The following is a 21,574-nucleotide window of genomic DNA, read 5'->3' as shown; positions in this document are numbered from 1 at the left end:
CTCTCCACTCAGGCTGATCTTTTGCCTTCCTAAAGGATTCCTGGAGCCCAACGCGTGTGACCTTCATGACATGAGTTTAGACATATTGGCATCAAAAATTAAATATCTTAACTTTTGACGGAATTATTATCTGAGGAAACTTTACATGTTGTTATGGTGAAATTCATGATATTCATATTATATTTAAGAAAAGCCTCCGCCACACATAAAGCGTTTTAATAGCGTAGCGTCAGCAGAGCGCAATGATAGCGTTGCGCCGGACGAACGCTGGCCTTCCGCTCGCAATCCACGCTCGTTAGTTCCCGCCGGCGTCCGCTGGGCGCAACGCCAGCATTCGTCCGGCGCACCGCTATCGTTGCGCTCCGCTGACGCTCCGCTATCGCTCCGCCTACGATACCAAAACGCGCATGTGTGGCCGAGCTTTAAGTGATACCTGCATTGGGTAAGCTGATGAAATATTTATCCTATGGTTAAAAAAAACTGTTTCTAAACCTATGTCCTCAGGTAGCAACAAGAGTATGAGGTCAGCAATTTCCGAAAACTTTGTATTGTACATTTGGATCACGTCTCCGATTCTGATAAAAATTGCTAGGCCGATAGAGTCCATGATGCTGAGCAAAATCCACTAGGTTTCCTAAAATGTTTTAGGTAGTTCGTATGGAAACTTCCTTTTTTGTTACCAGATCTTTATACATTTTCGGTAACAAAAAAAGGAAAGTTTCATACAAACTGCCTAGGATATTTTGGGAAACCTAGTGGATCTCGCTCAGCATCATGGACTCTATCAGCCCACCAATTTTTATCAAAATCGGAGACGTGATCCAAATGTACAAACTTTTCGGGAATCGATCAGGTAGTGTATCTTTACGACTTGTATTTCTGTAGCGAAGATAAGCGAGGCAAGACTTACTCGTATCGTTAATTTCGGTTTGTGTTTTGAGCCGCGCTTGCACACGGTGTATGAGCTTGGCGCGCGACGATCGTAAACAAACTGCCGCGCGCCCCCACGCCGCGCGTCGAGCTCGCGCCGTGGCCGCGCTGCTGGATATGGCGGCGTCCAAGCTGTACACAAAATTACTTATTTGTTATACAAGGGGGCAAAGTTGTATTTTAACGCCGAGTGTGGAATTGAAAAACGAGCAAGTGAAAGGATTCTATAGTTGAGCCACGAGCGAAGCGAGTGGTTCGAGAATAGAATCCTGAACTTGCGAGTTTTTTAACACACGAGAAGTAAATACATTTGCACCCGAGTGTGACACAAAACTTTTCCCCTCACTATAGCGAGGAAACTACAACGCAAAAAATGCGTTTATCACTGCTTCCAGTAGTTCCACAGGTGGTAAATCATCTCTATTACTGGATTCACCTACTTTTATCAATTTTAAAGCAGTTAATTTGACTTTATTCAAGGTCAAATTACTTTACCCACTAGTGGATAAAATGCGTTTTTACCCGCTGGTATTAAAGGATAAAACACGTGTTTCCGAGCTAGTGTGGGGAAAACATATGTATTATGGCCGCTGCCGTGGCCAACGGATCCACCAACCCTTGGTGGAACCCCTTGGGGCCAAGCGTGTAGAGGGCTACTTGGCCGTAAGTTGACAGTTGGCGCTAGCGCTGGCCGGCCAACCGATTGGTGTCGGTTTTTTGTCCACACATCAAAGGATCTTGGCGCCAATGGCCAACTGCGTTTACACGTTGGCGCTTCATTCAGTTTGTCGTCAGCCGTCAGAGAGGACAGTAGTGAAATATTTACGAAAATAATAAGTTTATCTATGCGAATAATAGTGTTGATTTTAGGAAATAAAATAACCTTGCAAGTGTTTAATGTATTGCCTAAATAAATAAATGTGCTTATCAGAATATTCAAAAAAATGTTTATATTTCAAATAATTTAATTTTACTATGGGGTTATTAATGTTATTATTTTTTAATTAAATTCTGCTGACAATGTAAATGACCTAGAATTACCTAGCCCTTTTCATTCCACGTCCATCTTTCATGAAGAGCCAATGCCAAGTGATTGGTTCACCAATGTGTAAACAGCGGCTCTTATCTTGGCCAAGGGGTTCCACCAAGGGTTGGTGGAACCGTTGGCCACATGTGTACAGCGGCCATCAGAGGTGGGCCGAATACGGACTTTGCCGAATATTCGGCCGAACATTCGTTTCAGCTGTTACCGAACCGAACATTCGGCCGAATATTCGGTTACGCCACATTTTTAAAGCCGATGTTCACTAAAACTTTTAAATGATTGATAAATTATAATAGTTACATATGTTACTACAACTATGTTCTTATGATTTAGTGAATAACTAAAACCAAAGAGGATCGAGTATTACAGAGAATGACTGTCAAAGTAAAATGTGTAATCACAGTGCATAGACTGCCATCTCTCGATACAAGCTTAAAACTTTTGAATCTCAGTTTTGACAATTTGGCCCATATTCTTAGCTTGATATGTTTTAAAATGTCAAATATTAATATTAGCGCCATCTAGCCGAGCGTATCCCAAAGGTGTATCGCCATCTAGCTCACCGTACCTTTTTCTGTATGGTTTTGAGGTACGTTTTTTTCTTAGACTTTACCGGTCTTTACGAAGTTATATAGGTCTTTGCTAAAACTTAGTCAAAACAACTCTGAACTCTACTCAACTCTTAAGCTACGGTTTTTTTTACATATTTTGATGTATTAATTATCTCTTTTTAGTAGTTCCTTAGAAAACTACTAAATAGGAGCTTATTATCCAATGGAATACGTAAGATCTTCATTAGTTATTTACTTTGTTTATGCGGTAAATATTCGGCAATGATACCGAATTATTCGGCCGAACACGAACATTGAAAATCTTGCCGAATATCGAGTATTTACCTAATATTCGGCCCATACGGCTAATATTCGGCTAATATGTATTAAATCTCTAGTAAAAAAAAATGAAAATCATTTATTGCCATAAGAGGTAATAACTAAAGTTACCTTAATAGATGCTTCTCATGGTTAGTAGTAAGTTGAGCGACAGGGGTGTCGGGATGTTCCGATTGGTGCTTGCTGACCGCCGCCTCCAACTGCTCCAATACCTGGATTACTGGTTGAGGCAGCTTCACTTCCGACTTTGCTTCTACATCCCTGAAAGTAGAACAAACGTGAACATAACCTAACCACAAAATTAAAATTTTGAAAAAACCCCCGACCGCGACCTAGTGGACCGATTTTCATGAAACATGGCTAAGAACACTCCCGACTAACTCAGCTTTCAGACAAAAAAACCTAATCAAAATCGGTTCATCCGTTCGAGAGCTACGATGCCACTGACAGACAGACAGACAGACAGACAGACACGTCAAACTTATAACACCCCTTCGTTTTTGCGTCGGGGGTTAAAAATGATTCCTTGATGTTCCAGCTAGAATAACTAAAACAACGTCCAAAGAAAATCAAGACAGTTCAATTCGACTTCAATAGTTTACGTTACAACATTGTCGTCGGACGCTCCTGATCCTGAGTATCCTGACCCGATCCCATTATAATATATCAGGAAAAACGCGATGTAGGAAATGAGCGCTCAATGTACAGCGACATCTATCGGCAAAGTACGATTTATTTTTTATAAGACATCAAAAATTATAAACTATCAAGTTATAAACCATGTTAATTAACCTAAATCTAAATAAAGCCTAAATTAAAACTAAAATAAAAATTCCCCCTTCGGCAAACTTATGTGTAAACTGAAATAGATACCATACACTAAAGAAAAAGCAATCAAGCCCACTGGTGGCGAAGCCGGGAATCGAACCCGGGTCTCCAGTTACGGCTGACGTGCTCAAACCATTACACCACCCCGACCGCCGAGGTACCCGTCGAAATTTCTCTAGTGTATGTTATCTCTGAAGGCTAGGCGCCTTTGACCAACAAAGCGAGCAATGTGTGCTTGCACCTCCTATATGAATCCTTTTGCAGGATTACGATATAGCGAGAGAGATGGAGACCCGGGTTCGATTCCCGGCTTCGCCACCAGTGGGCTTGATTGCTTTTTCTTTAGTGTATGGTGTTTATAATTTATATATAGTAGTGTTACCTACTAAAAAAACAAATCAAAAAAAATATTTAATAAAATAATTTGATTTGTTCCCTACGTCAACTTATGTGTATTTAAAGTAAATATGGCCAGAAGCATTTAAGTTAACATTTTCCATGCCATGCTTCCCATTTTCAAGGTTTATGCATTGCACATCTTCAAAAAATTATGAATTTTGAAATCCAGCATAATGAAACGACTAGCGTTCGCAACGACTTTAATAGATCGTGAGGGCAACACAATATAGTACATTTCGTTATAAGTACGAGAAGAATGACATTCTCGCACGTGTGACGAACGACGTTTTTAATACAGTTGCGAAAAAACACTACTACAACGAAATAAAACGATAAACAATCCGAACTCCCAATTTTCGCATTGACATTGACACATTTTTTGACAATTCAAAGGCTTTTGACGTCTTTGGAGCTTTTTAAACTTGCGGGCATATTTTGGATTTTTCTATTCATCCAACACAATTTATTTCATTGGGTACCATAAAAACATAAACATTTACGATTTGGGACGATTGTTTAATGTATACTAATATTTTAATTCAATCGACCCATTTATGCCTCGATATATTGGAAATAACATTAAATAATTATGACAAATCGCGTAACATATTAAGGTTTTTGAACGTGCTTGCATTAAGAGACAACTCTTTTGACAGAAGACGCGTTTCGTTCCATTCTGTTTACACGACTCATTGTGACCTATTTTTTCAAAATATAAACCATTTTATAAATTATGTATAATATGACTAAAAGTAAACAATTACATAGGAAATATCAATGTTTTAAATATTAATAGGGCTAGCTAGGGCTGAGCTGTACGCTACTAGCGGGGTCCATAGCCGGCGGATAATGGAACGGCCATCAGATATGATGGTTAGCTGCGAATATCCAATAAGCAGTCCCCGACCAAACAGCGGCGGAGCTACCAGAGCGTGGTGGGAAGTCTGGTGGGACAGGCTTGTCTATAAAAAACCACATAGGCTCGTTGACGGCTTCGTGACATGGCGAAAAAACGCCGCCATTAAATAAGCGTTCCCCTGGAGTTGGGCAGCAGCAACAACAGTACCATGAAGAGGCCGGGGAAGCAGGTTCCGGTAGGGCTCGAAATGGACATCAACAGGCACACCCACGGCTGTTGAACTGCGGTGAGGAAGGCAAGGGGAAACCACCTCACTACACACCCTTCACCCCGTAGCAAAGATGAACAGTACAATAAAGAATACAGTCCTTGACAACGGGCTTCCACGAAGTAACATCCCGTGGCGGTCCGAGTCCGGCAGGGGCAGAAACAAGGCTGCCTCGGTCGTCATCCTGCGAAACCCTTGTCAGGATATGAAGATAGGAACCTGGAACGTGCGGACGATGCTGCCTGACGGTAAACTGGAAGAACTTCTGAGTGAAATGAGAAGATTAGACATAGACATGCTAGGCATAAGCGAAACACGCTGGGAAGGAAGTGGAGACTATTGGAAAGACGACTACAGAATAATATTTACGGGAGCAGATAGAGGAAAGAACGGTACGGCCATTATACTTAATAAGAAGTGGGGATTACAAATTGAGAACACGATGCATTTTAGCGACAGAGTTACAGCTGTGAAAATCAAGGCGGAACCGCAAAATATGCTAATAATTCAGGTATACATGCCGACTAGCGCACACCCCGAAGACGAAGTAGAAAGTGTATACGAGCAAATTGACACATTAATTGACACAAATAAAGAAAATGAACAGTTGCTAATAATAGGAGATTTTAACGCAGTCGTGGGAGAAGGTAAGGACGGGGAGACAGTTGGAGATTTCGGGCTGGGGAAACGAAACAGAAGAGGAGAAAAACTGGTACAATTTTGCAATGAACACGACCTAACAATAGCAAATACGTTATTCGATCAACCTTATAGAAGGCGTTACACATGGAAAATGCCGGGTGACAGAGATAGGTACCAACTAGATTACATACTGCTAAAACGAGAACACAGGAAGTGGGTGACAAAATGCAAAAGCTACCCAGGTGCTGATGTGAATACGGACCACAACCTGGTTATGTGCAACCTTAAAGTTAAACTTAAAAAAATCAAGAGAGTAAATAGAAGAAAGAAAATTGATCTCAGAAAGTTGAAATGTGATATTGAAACAAATGTGCAATATAGTAACGCAATAGGAGATAAATTATTAGAGTATAAAGACAAATATATAAATGACAATTCTATTAATAAGATAAATGAGAGATGGGACGACATAAAGAACATAATGAAGGAGAGTGCCAAAGCTACTGCAACGAAAAATAGATTAAATCCTAGGAAGAAATGGCTAACATCAGACATTATAAACCTAATGATAGAAAGAAGAACTTTAAGAAACAAAAACGATGAGAAAAGTATGCAAAGCTATAGGAAAATTACTAACAAAATAACATTGCTGTGTAGAAAAGCAAAAGTAGAAGATATGGAAAAGGATTGTGACAGAATTGAAAATCTTATAAAACGAGGACAAACCGATAAAGCGTACGGGATTATCAAAGAACTACATAGTAAGCATAAATCAAAGTCAAAGATAATACTAAATGAGAATGCATGCATTATAACAGACACTAAGGATATTATGGAAAGGTGGATAAGATATGTAGAAGAGCTGTACAAAGGAAATGGACTAGATGAAGGTGATATAGAGACAGAATATGAAGTACCTACAGAGGAAATGGGGCCAGAAATTATCAGAGAGGAATTTGAGAAAGCTTTAAGAGAAATAAAAGAGGGAAAAGCCGCAGGAGCAGATGACATATACATAGAAATGATAAAATATGCTAACAACCCGATCCTAGCCGAGGAAGTCTTCAAGCTGGTATCAAGAATGTACGTTTTAGGAAAAGTACCTAAAGATTTTACAACGACTAAAACAGTAATGTTGCCAAAGAAAACAAATACCTTGAAGTGTGAAGAACATAGAACCCTTAGCTTAATATCACAAGCTTCAAAAATCCTGTTGAAGATAATACAGTGCCGTATAAGAGATAAGATTGAAAATAACCTAGGAGAAGACCAATATGGTTTTAGAAAACAGAAGGGTACTAGAGAAGCAATACTGGCACTAAGATTGACTTTAGACAGACGATTGGACATAGGCCGTAACACAAGCATAGCCTTTATAGACCTGGAAAAGGCGTTCGATAAGGTAGACTGGAAGCTGATGATGAAAAGGTTGAAAGAAATAGGATTGGATTACAGGGACAGAAAGATAATATATGAACTATACCGACAACAAGAAACGATAATAGAAATAGGAGATGAAATTGGAAAAGCTAAAATAAAGCAGGGGTTAGACAGGGCTGCTCATTGTCGCCACTCATATTTAATGTATTTATTGAAGCCGCTATATTGAAAGTATTGGATTCTGCTAAAGATCTTGGTATCAAGATAAATGGAGAGAGAATAGTATTTGTTAGATTTGCTGATGATATAGCAGCCTTAGCCGATAACAGTAAAGAATTAGAGATATTAGTAAATTTAATGGACAACACATTTCGAGAATTTGGATTAAAAATTAATAACAATAAAACTAAGTTTATGATAGCATCTAAGCAAGAAAATGTAAAGGCTGAACTAAAAATAGGCGGTACAAAAATAGAACAGGTCAAGAACTTCAAATATTTGGGAAGTATCATAACAGGAAACTCAAGATGTACTACAGATATAAGAGCAAGAATTGCGATAGCCAAGCAGACATACTATAAGAAAAAAACCCTATTTAGATCAGGAATAGCATTAAACCTACGAAAGAGATTTATGAAGACATTTGTATGGGCCATAGCATTATATGCAAGCGAGACATGGACGCTAAGAAAGAGAGATGAAGAATACCTGCAAGCCTTTGAGATGTGGTGTTGGCGAAGGATGGAAGGGATCAAATGGACAGAAAGAGTAACCAATGAAGCAGTCCTAAATAGAGTGAAGGAAAAGAGGACCTTATTGAATATTATTAAAGATAGGAGAGGAAAGATGATAGGCCACCTGCTACGACACGACCATTTCATCACAAACATAATAGAAGGGAAATTAAATGGAAGGAGAGGAAGGGGAAGGCCAAGAAAGAGTTATATGAGCCAAGTAAAGGAACATGTAAGGGCCGTGTCGTACCAGGACACTAAAAGGCTGGCTTCGGATCGACCAAAGTGGAGACAACTTCATCAAGCTGCACCGACAAGAGCCCCGCTCTTAAATTGAATTGAAATTGATAAATATTAATGTCTTAATAGTATGTTTATCGTCTTAGTAAACTAGACTAATATTAAAACAACTCGGTAAGTAGTCGTAAAATGGAACGTATACTTTTTACGCACTAGTGCGTAAAAACCAACTTCTCGCACGCTAAACAGCCAAAACACGGGCACTTTTTGAGCAACTGTATTAAAAAATACTATTTATGTATACCTGGAGCTGTCAGAAGTGACAGCGTTTTCGGAGCTGGGCGCAGGTTTGGACGTCAGCGAATCAGAATGTGACGTCCGCGAGTCCGCACTCTCCGCGTCGCCGTGACCGTTGTCTACAATAAATTCAGTTATTTATTTTAGTAATACCAAAGACATATATAACTCCGTATAGACAGATAAAGTCTAAGAAAAAAAACGTACGTCAGTACCATACAGAAAAAGGTACGGTGGCCTAGATGGCATTACACCTTTGGGGTACGCTCAGCTAGATGGCGCTAATATTAATATTTGATATTTTAACACATATCAAGCTAAGAATATGGCCCTAATTGTCAAAACTGAGGTTCAAAAGTTTTAAGCCTGTGTCGAGAGATGGCAGTCTATGCACTGTGATTACACATTTTACTACGACAGTAACTCTCTATAATACTCGATCCTCTTTGGTGATACACAAGCAAAAACACCACGGAGGCATAGAGGAATATGTAAGGAGTTGTAACTCCATACATCAATAAATTCGAGTTATTTGTAGTGACATCTAGCGTCAAACACGCGTCAAATAGCGTAAATTATCAGTACTGCTACTTTGTCAATAGATGTCGCGACGAACAAAGTCTAATGCTCAACAATTTTTAGCTAATATTACAATAGTATTAATCAGTATTCTGTTTTCAATACCTTCTGCTTGTAATCCATACTAATATTATAAATGGGAAAGTGTGTGTGTCTGTTTGTTTGTCAGTCTTTCACGGCAAAACGGAGCGACGAAATGACGTGATTTTTTAAGTGGAGATAGTTGAAGGGATGGAGAGTGACATAGGCTACTTTTTGTCTCTTTCTAACGCGAGCGAAGCCGCGGGCAAAAGCTAGTATAATATATTAAACTTTTGGCAGACGCGACACTGATGACACCTTGTGTCGAGTAGTGGTACTGATAATTTACGCTATTTGACGCGTGATTGCAAACGAATGATAAATTAGCGACAATAGCTTGTAACAAATTTTAAAATGACATGACGAACAGACAGACATTTTATAATATTATAAATATTACATGTTCATCACTAAATTATTTAACAGCAATTAAATTAAGATTAATACAATTGCAGTCTAATTTACAATTTCTAATATTAAATTGAAAGATGCATTCATTGATTATATTATATATGATATGACATTTAGATTTGTTAATTTGAATTTAAACATAATTATTATTTTATTCTATTATAAGTTATTTGGTAGGTCAAAGAACTCTTTTTATGTCATAGAAGGAGTATTCTAAGAGCCATTTACTTAACTTTTTAAAAAAATGGTTGGCTTTTTTTAAATTGGTGGGCAATACGCTTACCATCAGAAGTCTGTTTCCCTGATGTCGCGGCGGAAGAATCTGTCCTTCTGATCTTCTTCGCTTTCTTTTTCTTGTCAATATCTTTGTTTTTCTGTAAAATAAATAAAAAAGAATGTAACAAAGACTGAACATTTTTGGCTATTTCGGGGTAGATTCCTTAGCAGGTAATTTGTTGCTCAGAATGACCTAAGTATACCAAAGACATATGTAACTCCGTATAGACAGATAAAGTCTAAGAAAAAAACGTAAGTCAAAACCATACAGAAAAAGGTACGGTGACCTAGATGGCGCTAATATTAATATTAGACATTTTAACACATATCAAGCTAAGAATATCGGCCAAATTGCCAAAACTTAGGTTCAAAAGTTTCAAGCTTTGTCGAGAGATGGCAGTCTATGCACTGTGATTACACATTTTACTTTGACAGTAACTCTCTATAACACTCGATCTTCTTTGCTTATACTTTGTAAATACAAGACTTTGGACTATGCTGAAAGGGACGCTATTGTTATGAAAATAAAACCAAGCCGAAAGGTTCCAACAGAAACCAATAACTGGCCCCTTGTACTAAAAATGAACTCTGTATTGGCAGGGGCGGCTCACTCCGCGATCCTTTCGCCGCGCTACAAGTACATGCCGGCGGCCGCGAGTTCGCGGCCCATTCAGTGGCTACGACCTTCGCGCGGCGCAATAGAATTCAATGTCGTCTCGTGCGGTCCGTTTGTTAATGTAGGTAAGAATTTAGAATGGCGGCGTTTTGTGAACATCAAAGGAGTGAGCCTTCTGTACTTGTACTATTATATATTCTGTGGTATTGGTAAACTGAATGGTTGTTGGTAAACTGAATTCATTAATACACAACGAAGCCAGTTATCGACAGATAGCCAGGACAAATGTGGTGCGAAAAGGGTTTCCTTCGTATTTTTCCGGGGAAACGTGATGAGCACAGATATTTGTAGTTTGTATTTATATATTATATACATCGTAGTTCAATCTTGAATGTGTAAGAATGTCCTATAATATTTATTTATTTATTTATTTCCTTCATCTTGTGTTCAATCAGACTGATCTGAAATGGCTGAAATGACACGATCGTACGTTTCTTTAACAATACGGAGGCAAATCTTTTCGCACTAAATCACTACTAACAAAGAGGATCAAGTATTATAGAGAGTGACTGTCGTAGTAAAATGTGTAATCACAGTGCATAGACTGCCATCTCTTGACACAGGCTTAAAACTTTTGAACCTCAGTTTTGACAATTTGGCCCATATTCTTAGCTTGATATGTGTTAAAATGTCAAATATTAATATTAGCGCCATCTAGCTGAGCGTACCCCAAAGGTGTAATGCCGTCTAGTACCTTTTTCTGTATGGTACTGAGGTACGTTTTTTTCTTAGACTTTATCTGTCTATACGGAGTTATATATGTCTTTGCTACTAACTACCCACTGTTTATAGGTAAACTGGTAAATATAATTGAATATCAGTATAGGTTTGGATATTGGACGCTGGGAACACTACCTTTTTCCTATGTTCATTGTGCACCGCTCCATTGGGTATAGTCTTAGTTTCCTTTTCATCAGCACTCTCAGACTCCGATGAACTGTCTGACGACTCCTCTTCGCTGCTGCTTGACGAAATCCTCCTCTATTGAACAAGACAATGATAATAAATTAGCAAGATGGTAAGTCAGATTGTGGGGCAACATTTAACATATACTCTGTCATACAAGTCTGTCAGTAAATAAGAACAAAGAAAACTATATGCATCCCTTTCTTTAGTACAATTGTACAAATTACTAAACATACTCGTATAATAAGAGTTTTGAATGATTCACGGTTATTTTCATTAGACTTATATTGACCGGGATATAGACCGTGATTACCTTTTTGATTTTTGTCGAGCTCCCGATATTTCGACGCAGTTGCATGCATCATGATCACGGAAAACTGACGAAGGCGGGTGGATGTTAAAGTTGCATAGACAGCGCGCGATCTACCCTCCTTCGCGCGCGTCGGCTGCGTTCACTTTCAGCGTTACCACTGGTCGCATTCACACTCGATGGTCTGTCCAAACACACTACACTCACAGTGTCACTACGTTTGTGCAGCCGACGATCGCTTCGTCAGTTTTCCGTGATCATGATGCATGCAACTGCGTCGAAATATCGGGAGCTCGACAAAAATCAAAAAGGTAATCACGGTCTATATCCCGGTCAATATAAGTCTAATACTCGTATAATAATCGCCATATTAGGCAGACTGATCTGATACGAATTTAAATTAAGTCATGCGATTTCACTTTACCATGAGTTAGTATGCCCTAAGTTTATTAGAAGCTCCTATCTACAGCTCTAAAAACCCCAAACTTTTTGGAGCTTCCACAACCATTCAAAATTTTATTTTTTTGTACACTCAAGGACTTTAATTGTTGAGCCATTTAGATGTCTCAATAATATTGTTATGTCATGGTTACGCTATGATATATTATATAAAATGAGCTAGAAGTGGATTAACAATTAAAGTCCATGACCGTACATTCATTATGTACAAAACTGCTGCTATTTACTAATTGAATGTATTTTTTTTTTATTCTTAACAGTTTGTAATTGTTTTTCAAACATATTATTTGTTATTCTGTGAGACAGAAAATATTCTTTAACCTCTTAAATTATTTTACGCTCTATAATATGAGTTATTATAAAAAAACATACCTTATTTCTTCTTCCATTCTCAACATCCGCGATCCGATTCTCAGGCACACTCTTGAACTCTAGAGACCCGCTGTTGATGTAGAAACCACCGTAGAACGTGTCAGTCTCTGGTGGCATCATCTCGTCGTACTGAAACAACATAAATAAATAAATAAATAATAAATAAATATTATAGGACATTTTTACACAGATTGACTGAGGCCCACGGTAAGCTCAAGAAGGCTTGTGTTGTGGGTACTCAGACAACGATGTAATATAATATATAAATACTTATATACGTAGAAAACATCCATGACTCAGGAATCTGTGCTCATCACACAAATAAATGCCCTTTACCGGGATTCGAACCCGGGACCGCGGCGCAGCAGGCAGGGTCACTACCGACTGCGCCAGACCGGTCGTCAACATACAATATCATCATCGCCACGCCATTGCCACGGCTCATGGGAGCCTGGGGTCCGTTTTGACAACTAATCCCAAGATTTGGCGTAGGCACTAGTTTTTACCAAAGCCACTGCCATCTGACCTTTCAACCCGAAGGGTAAACTAGGCCTTATTAGACTTAGTCCGGTTTCCTCACGATGCTTTCCTTCACCGAAAAGTGACTGGCAAATATCAAATGACATTTCCCACATAAGTTCCGAAAACTCATTAGTACGAGCCGGGTTCAAACCACCTCCTGGGGCCTATTGCATAACAATTTACAACTCATATTACAAGCGGTAGTCCCCCTCCAAGTCATTTTATAAGAAAGAGAGTTCCGCTTGTAATACAAGTTGTAAATTGTTATGCAATAGGCCCCTAATCGAAAGTTGCACGCTCTTACCGCTAGGCCACCAGAGCTTACAATATATTATTACTAGAAACTAGAGTCTAACCCCCATAGTAAGTCATATAATATGGAGTATAAAAAAATTGTGTTACTTTTGCAGAGTGAGTATTTTTTTTTTTTTTTTAATTAAAATTATTTATTTGTTCACATTTTGTACAAAATCTTACAGTTGCTGGTGTCTCCTTGTAAGTTATTTGCAAAATAACCTGTGCCAGGAGGCACCGCTCTTGATAGCTATAACGTAGTACCTAATATAATTTTACTATCCTGTAACATTCCTATTTTTTAATAAACAATTTTTTTTTTAATCCTAAAAAACATGCAGTGCGCGCGAGCGTGTGTGTGTGTGTGTGTGTGTGTGTGTGTGTGTGTGTGTGTGTGTGTGTGTGTGTGTGTGTGTGTGTGTGCGTGTGTGTGTGCGTGCGTGCGTGTGTGTGTGTGTGTGTGTGCGTGCGTGCGTGTGCGTGTGCGTGCGTGCGTGTGTTACTGGTTCAGGTTACAAATCTTAACAGTAAGTATTCCTATTCAAAATTTACAGAAAAACTCAACCTGTAATTTTTTATTCATCTTAGAAAGACAATATATTTAATTTATCTATTACAATTAAGAAAATGTTGTCTAGTAATTAATTGTACTTTTCATTTTATGTCATTAAGGCACTGGTCCCACGGCGAGCTAGCAAACTATGAGCTATCGGCTATTTGTGCAACAAAACCATGCGCGGATCCAGGGGGGGGTCATGGGGGTCATGACCCCCCCCCCCCTGGAGCCTAGGTTGGCCATACAAATAGACCACGTGACCCCCCCCTGGGGGCTGGGTCTTTATACCACGTGACCCCCCCCTGGGCACGAAGCTGGATCCGCGCTTGAACAAAACAGATGTATTATAGCTGAGCTATTGACTATTTTATAGTTCATCGCTCAGCTATAATACATCTCTTTCTTTTGTTTACACGGCAACGACTATCTTTTGTCGCATAAATAGCCGATAGCTCATCGCTTTACTAGCTAGTGGTGGGACCAGTGCCTAACAGATAATTTTAACAGGTAGGTACGTAAAGTATTTGTTACATTCGTGAACTGAGTTCAACACAGCTTTGTGTATTTAAATTAAATAATTTGCATTGGTAATTGACAGCTTGCATCTTTAGGACAGTTATGTAGTGCATTTTATGAATAATTGATTTTCTTGTGTGCAAGAAACCCAGAGGATAGCCAAGCATTACTACTAGATAGATAGAGACTACCATTTGTTTGTTTCTATTGCTAATAGCTCATCGACTCTCTTTTAGTGAGACCAGTGCCTAATAGTAGTGTGACTGCTTAGAAAATTTTATTAAATATACTCTATCAAACTTAAGTCTGTCAGTAAATAAGAACTAAGAAAACTATAGGTATCCTTTTCTCTATCACCCTAAAGAAAAGGATGCATAAAGTTTTCTTTGTTCTTATTTAGTGACATACTTTGTTTGACAGAGATTATTTGCTACGCACATAATCTGATTTGTTCTTAGGCAGCGTTCCTTCCTATACAAAATGTACTAACGAGTCGTTTTTCTGTCCGTCCGTCCGTCCGCGGATAATCTCAGTAACCGTTAGCACTAGAAAGCTGAAATTTGGTACGAATATGTATATGAATCACGCCGACAAAGTGCAAAAATAAAAAATGGAAAAAAATGTTTTATTAGGGTACCCCCCCTACATGTAAAGTGGGGGCTGAATTTTTTTTTTCATTCCAACCCTAACGTGTGATATATTGTTGGATAGGTATTTGAAAATGAATAAGGGTTTGCTAAGATCGTTTTTTGATAATATTTATATTTTCGGAAATAATCGCTCCTAAAGGAAAAAAAAGTGCGTCCCCCCCCTCTAACTTTTGAACCATAGGTTTAAAAAATATGAAAAAAATCACAAAAGTAGAACTTTATAAAGACTTTCTAGGAAAATTGTTTTGAACTTGATAGGTTCAGTAGTTTTTGAGAAAAATATGGAAAACTACGGAACCCTACACTGAGCGTAGCCCGACACGCTCTTGGCCGGTTTTTTGAATTACATTCAGGCGGCGTGGCGGAGACGTCCGTTGCGCGCCGCAAGACATGCGTCTTATGAGTGTGGATGGTCCCTTAGTTAGAGTATCTCTGTGCTATAGTAATATTTAAATGGCTTACATTGTCTGTGTTGTCAATGAATGGGTCGTTTTCATCGTAACCCATGCCAATGTCTGCGAAGTCATCATGCTTGGAGCGCCCCTTTCTGCCGTATGTGCTCTTGCCTCCCTGGAAAATGAAGACAAAATATGAATCAAGTGTAAATAATACACATTACACAGTGAAAATACAACTGATATGACCTAATCTAACCAAAAAATTAAAATTTTGAAAATAACCAGTGGACAGATTTTAATGAAACATCTTTCAAAAAAAAAGCTTAATTTAAATTGGTTCATCCGTTCGGGAGATACGATGCTCTAGACAGACACACAGCCAGACATACAGACAGACACGTCAAATTTATAACACCCAGTCGTTTTTGCGACGGAGTTTAAAAATAAGGGAACACCGAGTCACTTATTTAATTATTAGAATTAGATACCTGCTTTAGTTTATATTAATTAAATAAACTTATTTAAACTAAAAAGACATGAAAACTAACCCCTCTACAGGTTTTTAATAAGAAAAAGTTAGAAAAATGTGTAACTTACATATTTTTGTTCAAATTTCTTGGCAACCCGTTCTAACTCCTCATCATTGTCGGAGAATGGATCCAGCTTATTTGTCTTCCCATTTTCTACCCTCTTCTTTCTCTGAAAAATGCAGATCATAACAAATAATACATAACTATTATAATTCGAATGTTATTGTAATATAATTAGGATCCTATTTTGATTGCAGAAGAAGAAGAGGAGATAACATCTATTTAACCAAACTTTAGTCCGTTTTCACATCATCCGATCCAATATCGGTAGTCGGAAGGATTCAAATGGAAAAAATTCAAGATGGCGCCTATAATGTATGGGATATCGGTCCAACATCTGATATCAGATCGGATAATGTGAAAAAGCACTCACTGGTCCAGAGTTGTAGATGAAAGAGTACAATTGAGAAAATATATACACCCTGTTTTTATTGAATTCCGTTAACTTTAAGGGATGGTTCTTTAGATCAAATACAATTAATTTCTCTTAGAAACTAGTGTCTTAACTCTTACTGTTATTGAGTTATTAAAAAAATAAAAATAATTACTGAACATGTTCGTGACAGCCTTTACGACTTCTCAATATTATTTGCCCCGAAGGGTAGAATCAGGCTAAAGAGAGAGCGAAAGAGAGAATATTATTTGTTTGGCATGTGCCGTCAATCACTTGACACTAACTTGAATATTGTTCTTAAGGGTCTCTCACACTAACTAATTCATTTATTATACATATATGAAAACAATGAAAAATTTTTTTTGCGAATTTAACTAAAAGTGATATACACCGTGTTTCACTTAACACTAAAAACCTGAAAACTGTTTGTTCAGAATCGAGAGTAGAATCGATTGAGGTATATCTTGATGGGGGTAATATTTTTTGTTTTAATTTGTATTATTAGTTATTGTTTACGTGCCCATTCTACAAATTCGTAATACAACATTGTGCATATCATATTGTTAGAGGTTGTATACCTTTTTCAGTATTTAAGGGTATTAAAATACTGACTGGTTAGTTGGACGATTTTTTTTTCTGCTACGAAATAGACGTTGTGCGTCAGTTTAAATTTAAAGTTTATCATAAGTCATAACAAACTGAACTCGTACCTAATTACAACCTTGTCATTTTGAATTTTAGGTTTAAATTTGCTTACTGAGTCACCTGTCCAATTTGAAGTTTACTGTGAGACAGGTTAAAGTGCTTTACATTGCCATAGCTGTCTATTGGTAAACCTTGTGTCATTGCAGTAACGTACACAATTAAACAGTTTGAAGGCTTATGATGGTAGCTAGCAATTATTTCATTGAGTGTAGAGTTAAAAGCCGAGTAGAGCTGCACAGAAAATTAAAAATTCAATTTAAACAAATAATAATCATCAGATTAAAAAATGAACATTCTAGATACGTTTAAAAAAATAAAAATCAGTTGGGGTGTCTGAGGTTTTGAGTGATACCGGAAATACGGTGTATAGGGTGGTTCCTGATAATGAATAAGATACTAGCAGGCTACGCACGGGGATTAAAACATAAAAATAGTGGTGTTATCCATATTAAAGATCTATACATGCCATTGCGGACTTTTTTGTTCTGTTAATATCTAAATCTATATAGATTTAGATACTTAGGGCTTTAATTGGACACACTCATCCAATCAAAGCCCTTGAGTATAGTCTCACCAACAAAATAGAAATTAAACATCATAGTGTCATCCCTTTCTCTCACACATGTGTCGCTTAACTTCAAAACTGGGTAAATCCCTCGTAAATCCATTCTGCTGTAAGGTTGATTATCTTTCAGATCATATTATATTTTTTATATATTCAACCTTAAAGCAGAATGGATTTACCCAGGTTTGAAGTGAAGCGACACACATATTGATTTAAAAGTTACTACTTTTTAATTTCTACTCTTTTTGGCCAGACTGTAGCGCCATTTTTACCAAGTTGATTAACGAATATCGAATTCAATCAATTTAAAAGAAAACCTTGACTAATTATATATACCTAAAACTTCGTCAAAAATCATTCTATTCATAGGTGAAAACTTCATTAAAATCCTTCCAATTGTTTGTGACACACAAAGACACAACTTTGTTTTATAACGTACTAGCTTTTGCCCGCGGCTTCGCTCGCGTTAGAAAGAGGCAAAAGGTAGCCTATGTCACTCTCCATCCCTTCAACTATCTCCACTTTAAAAAACCACGTCAATTCGTTTCTCCGTTTTGCCGTGAAGGACGGACAAACTAACAGACAAACACACTTTCCCATTTATAATATTAGTATGGATTTCATTTGTTTTATAAGGTGTACAAGTATTTTATTTCTCAGGACAGTTGTCTAGATTTATATGTATTTCAAAGTTCAGGCTTTATTGTGAGTCATATTTTTATCTCTAAGTGAAAAGTTATGCAAATAATAGATGACTCATGATCAAATAGATAAAAAAAAGCAAGCATAAGATACTAATGATAGATAAGTAAATTATATGTTTTTCCTAGGCCAATATACAGGGTTGACAATTAATTCACCAACAAGAGTGCTCTTATATTGTGATGGTACGTAGTGCCAACACAATACAACCACAACATTTAAATAATGGAAAAATAAAAATTTGGGGATCAAGTAACCTGTAAACTATTTGTAACTTCTTACCAATCTAACCTGTCTAAATAAAACCAGTAAAAACACTTACATTAAAACAAGCATAAAGAAACTGTTATTACTGTATTTAATTAGCATAAATAACACAACAAAAAGAAACATTACAATAAACAAAGCCGAAAAACAAACTCTAAAGCGCCATCTGTTATCAGAAACTATATTTAGCGCGCGCGGCTCGCGCAAAATAAAAGATAACCTCAAAAAACTACGCTCCCATCCCTAAACTCTACACAAGAATGCACACAAACACCTAAAAGGCAATGTCCTCCCATTCACGCACACATTCGCGCAGAAGTAAATAACACTTAACCTCCTTATGTACTTAGCGCCATGATACATAACAGCAATCGATTGAAATGCCTAAAAACAACTCTAGCTTAATACATAGGCTACATAACTTACACAAGCATTCTAAGTTAAACCTTGCTAAACAAGATATACAACTTTCAATCTAGACCACATTGTTGCATGTTTGCAAACAAAGTATATAACTAACATAGGCATTGAATAATTATCTTTAAGATCCCAATACATAAGCAATATGCCGTTTAAAATTGGCAAAAAGTGAGCGAATATACTGCAGAGCGGGCGCGAGCAGTACAGCGATACCAAACACGCTATAACTATACATAAGCAACCGCTATGTCATCATTATATACATCGATATCAACATATATACCTAAAGTTTATAGCAAACAGCTGTTAACACTTTCATTATAAAATCAATTTTGACTTATTGAAAAAATAACCTAACAACCCGCCGACTGCTTCAAAACATCAAAATAAGGCGGGCTAACCTAGGTCACAAAGGTAGGACTTTCGCTCACTAATTGCTTTCGTACGTGTTTATGAACTCGTCAGCAGTCATGCGACTTGTTACTAATAATAATACTACAGGAAAATAGCGAAAATCCCAAAGAAAACAATCCCAACAAGACTATCTACACAATCAAAACATTGCCCTCGGAAATGTCCTAGGTTGACAACGATCATTCTTAGATTGTTGCAAACATGGCGACCGCTATCCGAGCTTCTCGTGCAGCTCGTGAACGCGAATTCATGTAACAAACCTAATACAAAGCTGTGTAACGTAAGCAAAAAATATCCTAAAAATGATCTCGACTTCCCTCCTTTTAGAGCAGCTGTACTCGTCAACCCTTCAAGTTACACGCTTCTAGAATTTTATACAGAATCCCTAGTCTATAAAGAGCTGGAAAATCAGCATGGTTGCGTAAATGGCTATGATTTTCTGTTATAACTTACGTCTTCTGCTATGACTAGTTCCTTGTAATTCAGCTCTGGATATTTACTTTCGTTGCTTTCATCCAGATTTATAGTTAATCTCACTGTTTTACACACACTATTCTTTTCACTTTTTGAAGCACCCACTGTTATAAGACTAGCACGTTTAGGGTCCGACATTTTTTACCAAATTCTAGCATAAAATGATTTTTTTCAAGGCATGACACGGCCTGCATTTTCAAACAGTGTAACACATTTCCACCATGTTGGAATTCATTGTTTGGGTTGTGAGCGCCACGGTCGGAATGTGAACTAAAAGTGAGTTTTCCTACAAAAGAACATAGATGGCTACAATGTTCGCCCACCATGAGCGGTAGATGGCGCTTTAGCGGGGACTGTATATCCAGTAAATAAAACACCTTTCAAATATGAAAACCAGTTTTTAAATAGCATTATATATGTAAAATTGAAATTTTATATTGAAACAGTATGTTACCGGTCTATAACTGAAAATTAAGATCAAAATTGTATACTTTGATAGCTGTCATAATCAGCTTTGCCGGATGTTATGTTCCAATTGACGCTTAGGAAAGAACGCGTTTTAGGAATATTCCGTAAGATGTCACTTTTGTCAATACACTTGAATAGAATCTGCTTTGCCGACGGAGAAATTTTAAAACTCGTGCGTACTGCACGCACCGAACTTATCACGGATAACTTTGACCGGTACATTATGTTCATGCAAATTTGAGACTTAAAAAGTTACATAGTTGTTATGGCCGCTGTACACATATGGCCAACGGTTCCACCAGCCCTTTGTGAAACCCCTTGGCCAAGATAAGAGCCGCTGTTTACACATTGGCGAACCAATCACTTGGCATTGGCTCTTCATGAAAGATGGACGTGGAATGGAAAAGACTAGGAAATTCTAGGTCTTTTACGTTGTCAGCAAAATTTGATTAAAAAATAATAACCCCGTAGTAAAATTAAATTATTTGATATATTAACAATTTTTTGAATATTCTGATAAGAACATTTATCTTTTTGAGGAAATACATTAAACATTTGCAAGGTTATTTTATTTCCTAAAATCTACACTATTATTGGCATAGATAAACTTATTATTTTCGTAAATATTTCACTACTGTCCTCTCTGACGGCTGACGACCAACTGAATGAAGCGCCAACGTGTAAACGCAGTTGGCCATTGGCGCCAAGATCCTTTGATGTGTGGACAAAAAACCGACACGAATCGGTTGGCCGGCAAGCGCAAGCGCCAACTGCCAACTTACGGCCAAGTAGCCCTCTACACACATGGCCAAGGGGGTTGGTGGAACTGTTGGCCATGTGTGTACAGCGGCCATTAGGCAAAATTGTTGTTTAACCACTCGTGCCAATATTGATACCAGAGCACGCGGAAGATTCCAATTTTGAACCGCGAGTGTAGCGAGTGGTTCGAGAAGTGGAATCTTGAGCGTTGTGAAGGTTTCAAGCCACGAAGGTTAAACCGAGTGAAACACGAAAATTTTTACCACACCAACACGAATGAAATACTAACTTTAAAAAA

General features: G+C 37.8%; 1 protein-coding gene across 6 annotated transcripts in view; it reads right to left on the bottom strand.

The window, feature by feature from the left end:
- Positions 1-20,262, bottom strand: part of LOC125235943 (yemanuclein) — a 31,673-nt gene extending 11,411 nt beyond the window's left edge. For all 6 annotated transcript variants that reach the window (XM_048142587.1, XM_048142588.1, XM_048142589.1 and 3 more), the window contains exons 1-9: positions 20,029-20,262; positions 16,116-16,217; positions 15,583-15,690; positions 12,583-12,711; positions 11,391-11,516; positions 9,867-9,957; positions 8,520-8,631; positions 2,977-3,126; positions 911-1,062 (exon numbers count right to left, since the gene is read on the bottom strand). In XM_048142587.1, the coding sequence (XP_047998544.1) occupies positions 911-1,062; positions 2,977-3,126; positions 8,520-8,631; positions 9,867-9,957; positions 11,391-11,516; positions 12,583-12,711; positions 15,583-15,690; positions 16,116-16,217; positions 20,029-20,187 (1,129 nt within the window). In that variant the 5' untranslated portion in view covers positions 20,188-20,262. The remainder of the gene's footprint in view (positions 1-910; positions 1,063-2,976; positions 3,127-8,519; positions 8,632-9,866; positions 9,958-11,390; positions 11,517-12,582; positions 12,712-15,582; positions 15,691-16,115; positions 16,218-20,028) is intronic.
- Between the last annotated feature and the right edge of the window lie 1,312 nt (positions 20,263-21,574).

This window comes from Leguminivora glycinivorella, chromosome 18, assembly GCF_023078275.1.
Source record: "Leguminivora glycinivorella isolate SPB_JAAS2020 chromosome 18, LegGlyc_1.1, whole genome shotgun sequence".
NCBI lineage: Eukaryota > Metazoa > Arthropoda > Insecta > Lepidoptera > Tortricidae > Leguminivora > Leguminivora glycinivorella.
The sequence above is the reverse complement of the archived record's forward strand: the minus strand, read 5'-3'. Positions and strand labels throughout refer to the sequence as shown.